The sequence below is a fragment of the Gossypium hirsutum genome, chromosome D10 (genome assembly GCF_007990345.1).
Source record: "Gossypium hirsutum isolate 1008001.06 chromosome D10, Gossypium_hirsutum_v2.1, whole genome shotgun sequence".
NCBI classification, from domain to species: Eukaryota; Viridiplantae; Streptophyta; class Magnoliopsida; order Malvales; family Malvaceae; genus Gossypium; species Gossypium hirsutum.
The window spans coordinates 52,963,067-52,978,880 of NC_053446.1; the positions used below are offsets into that span (position 1 = coordinate 52,963,067).

Sequence of the window (15,814 nt, forward strand, 5' to 3'; positions counted from 1 at the left end):
TCTTGTAGGATGAATCAAACCGGTAGTAGCAACGGTCCACAAGGTGCCTGATTTTACCACACAATTGGCACTGAAACTGCGTGCTGGAAGAACGACCACGTCTGTAACCACGAGAGTTAGATGGTTGGTAAGTCTGTGTTAAACTATCTATAGCAAAACCAGCAGACTGCTGAGAAACAAGGTTCGCAGAGCTAGGGACCTCAGCCATTAACACTTGCTGTCGAGACTCAGCATCAATCAGCATAGTTATGACACTCTGAAGACTGTACAGCGTTGGGTTGGCTACAATGATAGAAACAATTGGCTCATACACAGGTGGTAGCCCATTTAAGATTGTTGTGATATGTTCATGTTCGCTGATGATTTCCCCACAACTAGCCAAGTTATCACAAAAACACTTAATCTTTATTAAAAACTCTCGCATAGAGAGATCACCTTTGCTCTGTGAATGCAAAGCACGGCGATAGAACATTAGCCATGAAGTAGACTTACCTCCATATAAGGACACAATAGCGTTCCAGATCTGCGCACTTGTATCGAGTCTAATGAGATGAGGTAAAACTGTTGTACTAACTGAAGACAAGAGCCAAGAAGCAAGCGCACTATCTTGCTGTTCAAACCTTTCAAAGTCAACATTTTCTTGAGACACCCCATTATCATCAAGAACCGTCGAGGGAGGCGGAACAGTATGTAAATCAAGAAACCTTTGCAGTTTATAAGCTTTTACTGCCAAAAGAATTTGCTGACGCCACAAAAGATAGTTAGAATCATCAAGAAGCACATTAACTTTCTTGGTTGAGAAAAACTTACTATCAACAACACCAGCGGATGGTTGAGAAGCCATCGTGGGAGCAACAGAGTGAGCAGTAGAAGGACTCAATGAAGGATCCATGCGAACAATAGACGGACTACAACCTTAACCCAGGAAAAATCTAACCTCTGATACCATGTTGAATTATACTTAACAAGTATTAACTGATGAATATTATCAGTATTGTATTGCCCAGAAGGGTTCTCAATACATGTATTTATACAGCAGTGATAACTACAACTTCCTTAACTAACTAACTGCTTACTAACTACTAACTTGACAACTGACTAACTTCCTTATAATACTCTAACAACTTAGGCATAGGAATCCTATTCCCTTCAACAACAAAAGTGGTATTGACAAATTTTAGAGATCGAAAAGAGTATTTTAAAGCATCTCCTTTTACCTCTATATAGGGCACATCATTAGAAGTAGATGCCCAGATGTCTAACTCTGATATCTTCGAACCTCATTTGCTTTCCACAAACAAAAGTGAAGACAAAATTTTTTTGGAGATTGAAATTAAATATTTGGGGTGATTAAAATATAATTTTATTATTGTATGAATTAACAATTTTACAATTTCTAGAAAGGCTAAACTATTAAGTTACCATTTTTGAACAACTTAAAATTTTACAATTTCAAAAGAAAAAAATATCGTTTTTAAGCCAATTCCCTTATTTGTCCCTTATCAGTCTCTATTTACGAACTTAGTCAACTAACACCTGACTTACCACTTCACAGACATCAACTTGTGCATCACTATGTGAGTCAATTGTGGAAAGTTAGATTATAGTAGGTGAAATGCTGCTAAGAACTTGGACTACCTAGTCAATTTTAAATACTATTATACACACACACAAAACAAAAGCTAGCAACTTGAGCTTTGAATCTAAATTTTATTTTATTTTGTTGTAAATTTTTAATACTTGTTACTTCAACCATGTGTATTAAATATACTACAAGCATCTTGTTTTGTTAGAAAGAAAACATAGAAAACAAGAGTAATGTTCTATGTAACACCCCGGATTTTGGGGTTAGAAGTTCTGTGTTTTGTAGGTAGGGTCAGTGGCTAGATCGAGCAATTGTATTTGGTTCCGCATTCTAGTGTTAGAATGGGCTTGTTGGTTTGGTGGTTGGTTATGTGTTAGTTTGTCTTTGGGTCCTTGGTTTGAGTCCTCAAGTGTGCTTTAAAGGAATTGTTTTAATTAAGCTTTCTTCTATTTTTTTAAAAGATTATATTATATTAGATTTTATTTTTTATTATTTGTTTTGTTTATATTTTTATTATTTTTATTATTTTTGTGAGATGAAAAAAGAGGAGTTCTTCTTTTCATATTTTGTTTGGGGGGTTTCCTATTGTTTCTCGGTACGGTTCTTCTTTTCTCCTCTCTCCCTCTCTTCTTACGAAATTCTTTCTCTTTCGTCAGTGCGATTTCATCGTTTTGATTTGGTTTCAGGTTCTTGAGGGAGATATGATTGCAGCGAGTGAATGCTTTATGGTTCATTGATTGTTGAGGCGTTTTATTACAAATTAAGGTGTGGGATTCGAACCTTTCTCTTTTTATTAATGAAATTATGAATTGGATATGTGTAATTCAGTGGTTATAGGTGATTTCTGAATTGTTAAGTTTCGATGTTGAAGAGCTAGTTTTTCTAATGGAATTCGGCAAATTCTTTGTGTTCTAAAATTGTTCAAATTTAGCATTAAATCATATGTTTTCAGTATATTTTGGTATCTTACTGAGTTACCAAGGGTTCAGGATTGGTTTCGACAGTAATTGCACGATCTGCAACCTATTTAGGTGTGGTTTCGTGACCACACGGGTGGCCACACGGGTATGTACCCCCATACTGGCGATTCACACAGCCATGTGCAATTTGGATTTAAGGTTTTTAGGCTAAATTGGGTGCCGCGCGGCCTGGCCATACGGTCGTGTGGCTAATTTGGGGGAAGTTAGGGCTAGTTTGGATGGGCGGTGTGTTTACCTCCGGTGAGGTTAAAAACAGCGGTGGCGGTGAGATTGTGTACTGTAGTGGTGAGATTGGGTACTGTAGCGGTGAGATTAGAAACAATGGTGGAGTGTGTGTTTGGATTCAAACGTAGCTGTAGCGGTGATGTGAGAATGAAAAATGACTATTACGGACATCATATTAGAATTGATATATAATAGAAGTTATTTAAATTATTTTACTTTTTTAAAATTATTAAAATATGCAAATTCATTTAATAAAATATTAAAATGTATCTTCCAATATTTTAATGAATTATATAATTAATTTAAATTATTTATTAGATAAAATGATAATTATTTTTAATTTTTTTATAGTTATAATTAAATATTTTTTTATAACAATGATAAATATTATTTTCACAAATAATAACATTATACTTGGATCAAATTTTGAAGTATCTAAACGGATGATTTTTAATAAATAAAAAAATAGTAACATAAGACATAACAAGTTTCATTATTACTAGAAATTAGGTTATGATACAAAATGTGTTTACAAATATTGATTCATTAAACTAGTTGCAATGGTTTCCCTTAACATTGTGATTTCAAGGTCACTTTCTCTGTTAGAAGAACTCGATTCACCTCTGTCAAACTGGCTTGAAGAGACTGACATGTCCGGTATATTCTCAAATTCTCGAAAATCCTCATCATTTGACCAAGCATGTCTTCGAATGTAATTATGCAAAACCATTGTTGCAATAACTATTAAAACTTGCTTGTCGAATGAATAACTTGGAATATCTCTTAATATTAGCCATTTTTTTCCACACTCCAAATGTTCGTTCAATCACAGAGCGTAAAAAAGAATGGGCATGATTAAAGATTTCTTTTTTTCCAGATACTTGCTGATTACCTCGACGAAAATTAGGTAAATGATATCGTTCCCCCCTATATGGACCTAGAAAACCTGCCATTTGTGGATATCCGGAATCCACAAGATAATATTTTCTTGCAAAAAAAGTAAAACATAATATCAAGTTTAAAAATAAATTAAAAATTTTAATATTTTTTTATGTAAAAAGTAATTAAAAAATTAAAGTTCGACCTGGTGGAGGGTGTGGAAACTTCAGCTCTTGCTTTCTAAGTGCTTGCAAAAAAATTCTACTATCATGTGCTGTTCCTTCCCAACCAGGAAATGCAAAAATAAAGCACATGTTGAAGTCACAAGCTGCCATAATATTTTGAGTTTGTTCACCTTTCCGTCCGATATAAGGTATTTGAGAAGAAGGTGAAATGCATGCTTTTATGTGTGTTCCATCTATGGCCCCAATACAATCCTTTAAAATAAATACAAGTAATGAGATAAAAGTTAGAAATAATTTATGTTTTAAAAATATAAAGATTGTGTAAATTTTACCTTAAAGTGAGGCCAATATCTTGTATCATGTCGAATATGGTTCGGTACTTCCTCGAATTGACCTTCAATGGGTTTAATCGTGTCTATTCCCATTCGAGCAAATATATGCAACATATCAGTAAAAATTCGACTAACAGTTTCCCCAGATTGTTGAAATCACTTTGTTGTATTTGAATTTGATTCTCTATTTCCAAGAATGTACAATGATAATGCTAACTTCTCCATCGCCGATACTTTTCCATTCTTTAAGCCATAATTTGTTTGCAAATCATGCAACAATCTGTGAAATATATTTTTTGGCATCCTAAAACTAATCATGCAACGATGATCGTGCCCATTTAATACTTCATCCACCCACATTTGACCAGAATAATTTGAATCGAAACGCGGTTGCATAGTGAAATAAGTTTCATGGTGTACCAATACACTGCTTAACACATATTCTTCCTTATTATGATAATTGTTGTGCTCAACTTGGGTAACAATTGTGGCTATTCTTCGTTGAGCTTCTTCACTTAATTCAGAGGTATCATAATTCATATCAAAACTATTATACATATTGTTAAATTCATCCATAACCTGAAAAAGTAATCAAATGAAAGTAAATTAATATTTCGTGACATTCTATCTTTGGCAGAAACTTAATTAAAAGCATATCATAAAAATACCAAACATAAAAAGTATCATACGTTAGTTTTACATATAAAAAAGTAGTATAGTTATATTACAATAATAATTGTAAGGAGCTTATGGTGGAGGTGGTTGATGGTATGGTTAGAAGGGAAATGAGGATGTTGCTACCAAGGACGAAAATGATGCAATTGGATTTTGTTCAGCATACTCGCGTCGAAGCCACCAAACCTTATCATCTGGATCTAAGTTCAAAAACACTTCTCGTTTCACCAGTATTTGGAACATTTTGGTGGCAAAATAGTAGAGTTCATCTTTTTTTGGAATTTCATCTCCCAAAGCACGCAAAGCATCCATTGCATTTGAAATAGTATATTGAGAGTGTGGAAAAATAATTTCATTCACTGACTTCCTTGGACTAGACATGCTCACACATAATTTCTCAATCTGGGTAGTTAATGTATTTCTTGATGATTTTCTACTTGAACTTGATTTTTTTCCTTTACCGTGTGCAACCCCAAGTGTTTGCTTTCTTCGATCAGGGATTTCATGAAAAGGGTTTGATGGTACCTCATCAGGAGGAATACCTTCATTCTCGTTACTATGTTCATCTGAATCACCAAAGCCCTCATTAGGTGCATCATCTCCCATAGGAACCCCACTTGGAAGAACACCAGACGAAGGTGCCCATGCATTCTCTCCAGTGGCTACAACGCCACCAAACATTTGCCACATTAACTCATTCAATCGTGGTTCAATTCCTTTCTTCTTAAATCCTTTAAAATCAGGATTTTCCTACATAACATGTTAAATTTAAATGTTATACTAAGATTTTTATAATTTTAAATTATTAATTTCAATAAACTTTATGCATTAAAATAATGATAAAGTTAATACTAACCTGTATTTTTGCAGCCCACCATTCTTCCGTAGCATCGACCGTCTTTTTAGATGGACACCATCCAATACCTGTAGATTCTTTAAGCAACTCCCTCCATAACCTCCATTCCTTTTTTAATGTATCCCATTTATTTTTCAATTGAGGTTTTCCATAATTTTTTTGTGTTTTTGCTTGAAAAAGAGCAATGACATTTTCCCATCCTTTTGAGTTTAGATGAGTTGTCGGTCTATTACCAGCATTGACTTCATTCACGCAAAGTTCACAAAATATGAACATCAGCTCATCATCCCAAACAGCTTTTGTTGCTAAACTACTATCTCCGTCCACAAAATTTTGTGTCTTTACCATTTATTGTCATTGATATAATTCAGTAAATGTGCTAGCATTCACCAAGAAGCATAGAGAACATATATAGTCTATAAGTTATTTTAGACGTCTCCCAATGCTAATCTTTATCTAGCCACACCCAAAAAAAACTGGCACCTTAATTGAAGCTTCAACTTAATGGAAAAAGTGAAAATGAATGCAACAAAAATATAATTTTCAAGTCTCATATTTACTCCATTTCTGATTCTCTTGGACACAATACATATTTATATGGATATCAGACTTAAGTCTCTAGGCCAAACTAATAAAATTAAAGAAAAAATCTGTAAGAACCATTGGTTCACGTTTATTGCTTAAAAATCTATCTACAATACAATTTCTTCATGTTTCTGTCAAATAAAATTAACAAATGCTAATTTTTTTTATCTATTTTAGAATGATTTGACAAAAACTATAAATTAAAATACTCAAATAAATTTTCTTCTAAAGTTGGAGGACTAAAAAGGTTATTATGCCGAAAAAGAATAATAATAAAAAAGATAAACTGTAATTCACAGGAATTTGACTCGACAGAGCCACCGACGGGAGAAAAAAAAGACAAAAAAGCTCTTTCGTTCTTTGTAATATTGGCGTAGGCAAAATAAATCCATTAGGCTTCAAAGATTGAAACTAACCGATTATGGCTTCCTTGGAGATTATGTAGGTCAGTTCGCTTGGTTTTTCTGATCTTTTATGTTTTTGGTTTTTCATGTTGAGTTTCGTTTAGATCTTCCATTTCATTAATGTAAGTTGAAATGACCCCTTATTTGCATCATATGTTTTGTAGGGCTGCGATTGTTTGGGATATATCAAGTACTTTGATGCTCATTTTACAAATTTCACTGGAGGTGTTGAAACAATTGAGAATTGTGCTTGTTTGCATGAAGAGGATCATGGGATCTTATGGAAGCATCAGGACTAGAGAACAGGTTTAGCAGAAGTCCGACGGTCGAGAAGGCTAACAGTATCTTTTATATGCACTGTAGCTAACTATGAGTATGGGTTTTTCTAGCATTTCTATCAGGCAAGTTGGTGTCTCAAGATTTTTTTTGCAAACTTTTTGCATAAATTGGCTATTAAACATGACTTTGTTTCGACTTCTGGGAAACTAATTCCTCCTCGTAACTTGTTAGCAGCAAATTTTTTTGGGTTCATTTTTCTATTTCTCAGGTATCTTTGGTTATATTTCTGCATGTTCTATCTTTACTGGAATTGGTAATATTATTCTTTAAGAAATTCCGCTGATTAAGGTAGTTCTATTGGATTGTATTTTAAATGTTGGTGACTATTTGGGAGTAAATTGCAGGCGCTTGTATCGATTGGGAAGGATGATGGAATTAAAGGGTACTAGAAGGGCAATCTTCCTCAGGTTCTTTGTAGTTTTTACTTCCACTCTTTATTTTGGGATTGGATTTCGATAATGTAATTGTGATGGTTTACTGAGCTGCTGTTGACATTGATTTAGTACTAAATGGTTCAGGTCTTCTGGTTATGAATATAATTTAATGATTTTAGTCTAAAATTTGCATGTTCATCAAGTGTTAAATCTTTACATTCCTTACTCTTTAGTTGCATTTAATTGCTACATTGAGGTTTCTCTACAATGAGCGTGCAGTGTGTTAGTTATGACACCCTTGTTTCTGGCATTTTCCAACATATTGTCTGGCCTTGTAAAATTACTTTGAGCAGTAAAGTAAGCTAAAAATTACTTGAGGTTGTTAAAGCTTATTTCATGGTAGTGACGGTTCAAAAGGCAGTTTATACAACTCTAAGCTGGTGAAGTAAAATTTTAAGCTGGGTGATTGGTGCCTTGGTTGTTAAACGCACCTAAAACGCAATTATGACATATCTTATCTACTTAGATTTTTTCTTACTACTTGCTTTGATATTTATTACACAGTTTCATCACTATGCAAGTTGTTATGGTTAAAGTGGTAATGATTTCAAGTTGTTCTCATGAGTTTTTATTTGAAAATGTGCAGGGTTCATGTCAACTTTGGGCAAAAGAAGTTTGCTTTTGATGTGAAAGCAAGTTATATTTCTTTTTCTGCATATGTATATGGTATCCTAAGTTTCAGTATATCTTTGTTACCTCAGTCTGTCATATTAAGTGACTTCTTGAATCTTGCTTTGCTGTATATAATATTTGATGCCATATATCAGGAATATGAAGCTCAAGAAAGGTTGAAGCAGCAGATGACTATTGAAAAGATATCTCTACCACCTAATATTAGTTATGGGTATTTTTTTCCCTTTTGCCACTGTATTTTCTGTTCTGTTGTTTTACATGTCTGTCCAATGTGATTATCTATTGGATGATTTAAAGAAGTATCTGAATTGTTTGAATCTAGGCTACTGTTTTTATAATATAACAATTGCTGTAATATAGAAATTTGTGGTCTAGGCAACTGCGATAATACTAATTGCAAACTGTTGGTTCTTGACAATTGGTCCAGGCAACGGTGATAATACTAATTGCAATGCCTTGTGTAAAAAGGCATTGCAGAACTCTGAAAAGGTTTTGAAGCACCAGAAGCAGTATGAGTAGAAGATAAAATATTTAACACTTGAAGACAAAGTGTCATACTAAATCTAGATTAGGTGAGTGTAAGTTCGAAATGACTAAATGCAAGTCTCAGCAGCTGGCAATTTTAAATACCCGGTTATGCAGGTTGTGAAACTCTCGGAGTGCGAAATTTATAGTTATAATCCTCACTCTGATGCAGATCCCTTTCTGGAGAAATGATCAATGTAAGTGTGTATTATATTAATACTTTACTGAGTAATCATTGGGCCATAATTGTTCAGTAACTGTTGTGGAGTTATATTTTCAGATGGTCATTCAGTTTCTTCTTCTAAAATAGGAAACTAAAGCGTGTAGTTAGTTTAAGCTTTTGCTGCTTAAGGTAGGTCTAATTGTGTTCTGTGATATTTATAGTTATGTGTAACTTGTGTTAGGCATGAAGTCATATAGCAAACCTGCTAAACTTGTTCATATTACTACAAGCTTTTGTTGTTTCGTTTGTTTAGTTGTGCTTTGTTTTGTTTTTGATAGTTTTAGTTTTTGAGGGTTTGAGACATGAATACAGCATTGTTGGAGACATGAATATGGATGGTATTATTACTGATTTGTTTTTTTATTTGATCAGGTTTCTTTCATTAGATAATAATGTTTTAATTATGTTGATTTATATAGGTTAGAAGGGAGAAAATCAGTGAAAGAATGAAGTATCTGCAAGATTTAGTACCAGGATGTAACAAAATCACAGACAAAGCTGGTATGCTGAATGAAATCATCAATTATGTTCAATCTCTTCAACGGCAAGTACAGGTAAAAAAATAATGGAGAAAGAACATATAGATTTGTGTTTAAAGGAAAAACAGAAACTACTTTCATACAATTCAAACACATATATAGAGTAGAAAAAGAAGGGTTTTCACTTACCAGATCAAAGTTGAGAACAAGACTGATAGGATGAGTAGAAAAATATAGCTTCTTTGAGAGTCTGCTCTGCTGTTACGGTGGAGTTTTGTTACTGTCAATTGAAGAGCAGGGTTTTTTACATTTTGGGAATGAAATTAACTTAATTTTTAAGGATAAAATGGTAAAATAATAAATAAAAGTAAGGCTATTTTTGTCTGTTATAATGTCAACTGCTCAGTAAGCCTCTAACTGTTGCTATTTGCTCCAGCTGAAAATCAGCTGATCAGTGTGGTTGAAAAGCAACCTTACTGCACTGACACCCTCAACCAAACACAAATGCAGTGAGTTTGGCACCATCTTTTCCTTTCAAACGTGCCTCACTGCCTCAATCCAAAGGAGCCCTTAGTCGATTTTCACATGGTCGTGTCCCCTAGGCACATGGGTTTGTGTGTTTGGGATTTAAGGATTTAGTGATTTGGTGCCACACAGTTGTGTGGCTAATTTGGGGATTTAGGGATCCACACGGGCGTCTGTTTTGGACACACAACCGTGTCTAGAGGGCACATGGCCGTGTGAGACTCTCACACAGCCGTGTCTACCCTGTACTCTATTTTAGCACAAACGGACAAAGAGTTACACGGACGGATCACACGGCCATGTCCCTAGGTCGCATCGGCGTGTGCCCCTCCACATGGGCGTGTTGAACCCCACAAAGCCCAGGCATTTTCACACGGCCGAAGCACACGGCCATGTGGCCCAACCTCGCCAAATTTTGTTCTGTGTCAAATTAAAACTTGATTGTGATTCTGTGTGATCTGACTTCTAACTAAGTCTTAGCAAGGGTGATTAGGACTTTGATTCGACCTAGATTGGTGTGGGTTATATAGATAAACCTTTATTTAAGCAAATTGTTTGATTTTTACTTGAGGTTACTATGCAATTGATTCTGAATCTGGGTAGCTGAATGTACGCAATTCTGGTTCTGAGTGATTGGTGTGTGAGTGGTTGTATATGGTGCACATTCTGTGACTGCATCGGAATTCTGTAATTGGTTGACTGGATGTGAGTCTCTGTGTCTGAATGACTGTTTGGAAATTTTGTATTTTGATTCTGTATGTCTGTCTGCATACATCCATTTGCATAAAATTTTTAGGGTTTTGGTTGTGAAAAGAAGGAAAACTGTTCTGATCTGGCAATTAAACTGTGACCTATTTGTACAGCGGTTTACCGTACTGTACCATATATACGTCAGCTTTCCTATGTATTATTATCTAATATGCTAGTTTAAACTGTAACATGTCTGTATAGCGGTTTACCGCAATGCATTGTACGACATATATGACAGCTTTGCTGCGTATTATTATCTGAATAGCTTAGTCCACATACATGATGTGTAGGGTTGGATGGGCCTTTCAAGTTCCTACGTGGTGTGTTTGGATGGATGAGCTTAAACAGCTCTTATGGAGTGTGATCGGAGGACGGAGTGGTGTTTTTGCTGGATGGGTGGGTTTTGATATTTGATTGCATTTATACGCATCTGGATGTAAGTGCCTTGTCTGTAATCTGTTTGTTCGTTGTAAACGTTTTGACTGATCTTGTGTGCATTTTGGTGTTGCATCATAACAATTCGGGTTGTGATGATAAGCGTTTCTGTTTGACCGTTGACGGCTTTATCGGTTGGGCATTTTGTGTGTGATTTGGTGTACTTAACTGTTACGTTTATTTGGATTTTTATTCTACAAGTCTGCTGTTTTACACCTTTTGAACTCACACTGAGCTCGTGAAGCTCATCCCCTTTAGTGTTTTACCTTTCAGGTACATATTCGTGTTCTGTTGCTGGACTCAGTATGCAGAGGTCTCGAAAGCGCCATGTTTTTTTTTAAACTGGTTAACTAAGTGTTATCTATAAATCTGAATTTTATGTAAACAATTTTGGACGGTAAGTTCTGTTTCGAATAATGTAATGTTTTTCGAGTTGTTAAATTAAAATTTCTCATGATCACTTCGATGATTAGTGTGACTTCTGAAATTTGATCTAAACTTCTAAGCCAAGTTTCGGGGTGTTACATTCTACCCCAAATGTCCTCTTCAATTTTACTTCTAATTTGGTTTAGAAGGATCAAATTATCTTAATTTGAGATAAGAATAATAAAATAAATACAATTAAAAAAATTTTAATACTGGTAAAAGATTTATTTGGAGTAGTCGTCTAACACTTAAATATACGTGTTCATCCCCATTTTTTTTCTTACTATTGTATTAATAAAATATATTTATTACTCCAATGGGTTTCTTAGGGGCCAATGGTTTTTATAATTGGGATTAGTTAAACTCAACCTCTTCCCATAATGGTTTAGATTCTAAATTAATTTCAAACTCTAAAATATCAATATTGTATTAATAAGATTATTATATCAATTTATCCTTCAATTTAAACATTATATCACAGTTTATATTTTTAAAATATCAGTATTATATAAATAATGTCCTTATTAAATTTCGGATTTGATATATTAAAGGCAGGGACAATACCATTAAATTTAAGAAGAATATTTTTCAATATGTTATATCTAATCTGATAGGTACATGGTTATTTGAAACATGCTTAATGAAGAATCTAAACTAGCATTTAATGTATAAAAATTAAAAGTTACACTAGAAAAAAAATCTAATTAATATGTTACTATATTTTGATGACTCAATTAAAATAATTTAAAGGTTATGAACTAATTTAAAATTAAATTATAATTTAGAAACATTAGGTGGAATCAACCTATGTATGTTCTGAAAATATAAGAAAGACTAACTTCAAAGACATATTTTGAACCTGAAGTCATCAAGGGGTAAAAAGACAAAGATCCTATCGTTTTCAAGATTGATTTTCAATAATATAAAAAAGAGAACCCAGTTTTTCGTTCTACAGTCATTATCACATGGGCGAGCTGCTGCTTGTTTCCTTGGCCAAAAAGATAGGCTGCACCATAAAAGCGAGGTGTTAAATCATTGTGACATGTTTAAACTTGGGTTTATGAAAATTTTTACCCTTTGCAAATAGTTATATTTTACTACTTAAATTTAATAATCATATTTATTTTAATCGAAAATGTAAAATTTTTAACGATAGAATCTTATCACGACAAAATATCATGTCATTAGATTAAATTACTTTAGGTGTTGATATAATATAATATTAAAGTGTTACGTCATTAAATTATTAAAAATTTCAGGTTAAAAGAATTAAAATCGAGCTTATTACTAATTTAAATATTAAAATAGATAAAGAAAATATATACAAATATTAAAGTAGATATGACCGTCAAATTTAGAGCGGAAAAGTTAGATTAACCCGTTAAACTTCAATACAGAAAGAAAGGTCGCAGGATAATGAAAGCTTCTTTACCATTAATCTTCAATTAGAAACTTGAATTTAACTCTCCTGAAGACTTTATATTTTATGTTTTCTGTGATTATGAACCTGCTAACTGCAGAGGGTACAAATGGGACATTTAGCATACAAGCCGACTCAAAAAGGCTTAAATGAATTCTTCACTTTCCTGCTCGAGGAAGCTAAGTTTGAGTATATTAATTTTCAATTTAAGCAGCTCATAAGCCTAATCATGTTTTTTTTTTGGTTTGAAAATGTATTTTTATTAAATTATTACTTTATCCAAGAAAATTATATATATAGAACGAGCTTCAACTTGAGTTTGAATATAAATTAAGCGTATAAATAAGATTAATTGAGCTGAGTTTAAATAGTGCAATTTTATTTTAGGCTAAACCTTGAGCTTCTCATTATTTAAGCTTGGCTAGACTTTCCTTGATTACAACTTAGGATTGACCATTGAGATTTTCTAACGATGGTGGTGGTGGTGTTGCACTGTTAAGCATTAGCCTCGTATAGAAGCGTAGCCAAAAATGAGGATTAAGATAAAATTATAAAATTTTTAGAAATTAAAATTACAAATTTTATATTAAGAAAAGCTTACATTAAATTATTAATTTTTTAAAAGGGTTAAATGTGATTCTTTTTTGGAGCTAAAGAAACTTAAATTGAATATTAAGATTTAGAAGGGGTAAAAAATCACAATTTTTTCATCAGACCAAGAGGTTAAAAGGGCTGAAATTAATGTATTAATTTTATAGAGGGAGAAAAGAGAAAAAAATTTCCATTTAATCAAAGGGCCCATGCCTCCCCTGGATTCGCCACTTGTCATGCGGCCTTCGGTTTCGCCCATGTCTTTTTCAAAAAGAGTTGAAAGTTAGGTCAATTTCATCAAACAAGTTGAAAGTTTGTATGTATGGAAGTCCAAAAAAATAATCTTAAACCAATCAACTTCAAGTATTATATGGCGCCCATCTATGTTTACGTACAAAGGATATTGTATATATAAGTGGTTATTTGCTGAATTAACTCATTAAGTTGAAGCTCAACACTGACAACAAAAAAAGATTTCGGGTGTTTGGTTCTTCATTTAAGAAAAAAAAAGAAAGAGAAGAGGATGGGGAAATTAATTTCCAAATGGGTTGGAGTGTTTTTGATGATACTTGTGTTTACTATATGGATAGCAGAATGCCGAAAACTTGAGAGGGAGACCCTGGGAGTTGGTATTGGTGGAGGTGTTGGAGGTGGTGTTGGTGGTGGTATAGGAATTGGAATAGGAGGTGGTGTTGGAGGTGGTGTTGGTGGTGGTATAGGAATTGGAATTGGAGGTGGAGGTATAGGAGTTGGAGTTGGAGGTGGTGGTGGTGGTGGTGGTGGAGGTATAGGAGGTGGAATTGGTGGAGGCATAGGAGTTGGAGGCGGAGCTGGCGGTGGAAAAAGTGGAGGCCGAGGACATGGAGGCGGAGGCGGAGGTGGAGGAGGTGCTGGTGGTGGTTCTAAGGGTGGAGGATATGGGGGTGGAAGTGGAAGAGGAGGTGGTGGTGGAAAAGGAGGAGGGGGATTTTAGTGGCAAAATGTGCATGCTAAAAATATAGTCAACTTGTAACCGTGCCTGTTAATAATGGTCTGTTTGTCATACTGCCATATATAAATATTAAAGAGCCAAATGAAAACAATGCTCCTACCATAAACTTCTGTTCTGTCTCCAAATCCCAAAAATGAAATTCGTATGCCTTTGGTATTACTAAGATTTAACACCAAAATAACATAACACCTGTATTTCTTACAATATAATATTTTTGTCACTAATTCAAAATGTTGTTGGCAAAATAACAACGGTAGTAATCTCTCATTACATAATGCAACGAATTTAATGCATATATTATATTTTGAATTACATTTGTAACATATTTAATAAGCAAAAATATTTAGTAAAGTGTTAGTAAAGGTTTTAGACTCTACAAATAAAATTAAGGGATTGATAAATATTTTATAAAAATATAAAAGAATGTTAATAAAAACACACATTACAGTTTTTTTATACTATTTATAAAATAAAGAAAAAACCTTACCGATATACTTGCCGGTTTAATAATTCATGATGGTTAGCTTAATGTTGGTGTCTCACGTGAGTGACAACTCAAAACGTTTAAAAATGTAATCAAGCAGGAGAAGGAGGAGTTGCAATTTGTGGGATAAAATTTAGCTGTCTTGATTTTATAAGAATGAAACAAGGCAAGTTTAAATATTGAGAAACGTATTTGATGAAGAAAGTAGTAAAATTTGGTAATATATTAATAATGTTTTCCATAAGTGTATGTACAATTATTATAATTCTGTATCTGTAAAATCTTATTTATTTTTGTAAAAAGGAAGAGTGTGGTTATATCTTTTAAATTGGGTTACCAATATAATTGCAGATTCTGAGCCGTTCTTTACTTGGAAACCTGTAGGTCTTAAATCTGCAGGGCTTGCTTGGGTGATAGGAAACTTTAAAACTTTTTGAAGGAAAAATATGTGGACAGGGGTTGTTCATAAGCATTTAGGCTCAATACCAACCATTCGGTTGCCCTTTTCAGCAATTTCCAGTTCTGATGCCAGGTAACAATAATTCTTCAGTCCAAATGGAGAAAATCACAATTAAATGATCAATGGAACGGGTGAGGATTCAGAAAGCAAATGCTAGCTCAGCAGAATCCCACAGTTTCTTTTAATATACACACACTATAAATTTCTAAATATAGAGCCTGTTTGATGAAATATAGGTGAGCTTAATTCATTGCGGTGGGGGAATTCAATTCTCACCTTATTGTTGTCACGTTCGGATGGTATAGTTTTTGACAGCCTTTAAAGTTTACATCTTTTAATAATCATTAATGGAAAAGTAGTATAAATATATGTTCTCCCATGCAACACTACCCC

The 15,814-nt window shown here is 33.7% G+C and overlaps 3 protein-coding genes across 14 annotated transcripts; 2 read left to right on the forward strand and 1 right to left on the reverse strand.

Moving 5' to 3' along the window:
- Positions 1–4,946: 4,946 nt before the first annotated feature.
- LOC121222453 (L10-interacting MYB domain-containing protein-like) lies at positions 4,947–6,532 on the reverse strand. The gene is made up of 2 exons (XM_041103261.1): positions 5,718–6,532; positions 4,947–5,611 (listed from the first exon to the last, which is right to left on the reverse strand). The coding sequence occupies exons 1-2, from the start codon at positions 6,063–6,065 to the stop codon at positions 4,961–4,963; spliced, it is 999 nt and encodes a 332-aa protein (XP_040959195.1). The 5' UTR covers positions 6,066–6,532; the 3' UTR covers positions 4,947–4,960.
- Positions 6,533–6,589: 57 nt separating this feature from the next.
- Positions 6,590–11,515, forward strand: LOC121222454 (ran-binding protein M homolog). 12 transcript variants are annotated; one of them, XR_005919738.1, is made up of 10 exons: positions 6,597–6,747; positions 6,871–7,298; positions 7,390–7,452; positions 8,066–8,145; positions 8,247–8,323; positions 8,540–8,684; positions 8,755–8,834; positions 9,280–9,414; positions 10,905–11,050; positions 11,323–11,515. XR_005919738.1 is itself a non-coding variant. In XM_041103263.1 (7 exons), the coding sequence occupies exons 1-5, from the start codon at positions 6,724–6,726 to the stop codon at positions 9,308–9,310; spliced, it is 237 nt and encodes a 78-aa protein (XP_040959197.1). In that variant the 5' UTR covers positions 6,590–6,723; the 3' UTR covers positions 9,311–9,414; positions 10,905–11,050; positions 11,323–11,515. The 12 variants fall into 12 exon arrangements, 2 of the variants coding, with proteins under 2 accessions (XP_040959197.1, XP_040959196.1); XR_005919739.1 differs by having other exon boundaries at positions 6,871–7,253; XR_005919733.1 differs by having other exon boundaries at positions 6,871–7,452.
- Positions 11,516–13,996: 2,481 nt separating this feature from the next.
- On the forward strand, positions 13,997–14,529 carry LOC121222455 (glycine-rich cell wall structural protein). Its single transcript, XM_041103264.1, has one exon. It carries the CDS (start codon positions 14,010–14,012, stop codon positions 14,457–14,459), a length of 450 nt encoding a protein of 149 aa, XP_040959198.1. The 5' UTR covers positions 13,997–14,009; the 3' UTR covers positions 14,460–14,529.
- The last annotated feature ends 1,285 nt before the right edge of the window (positions 14,530–15,814 follow it).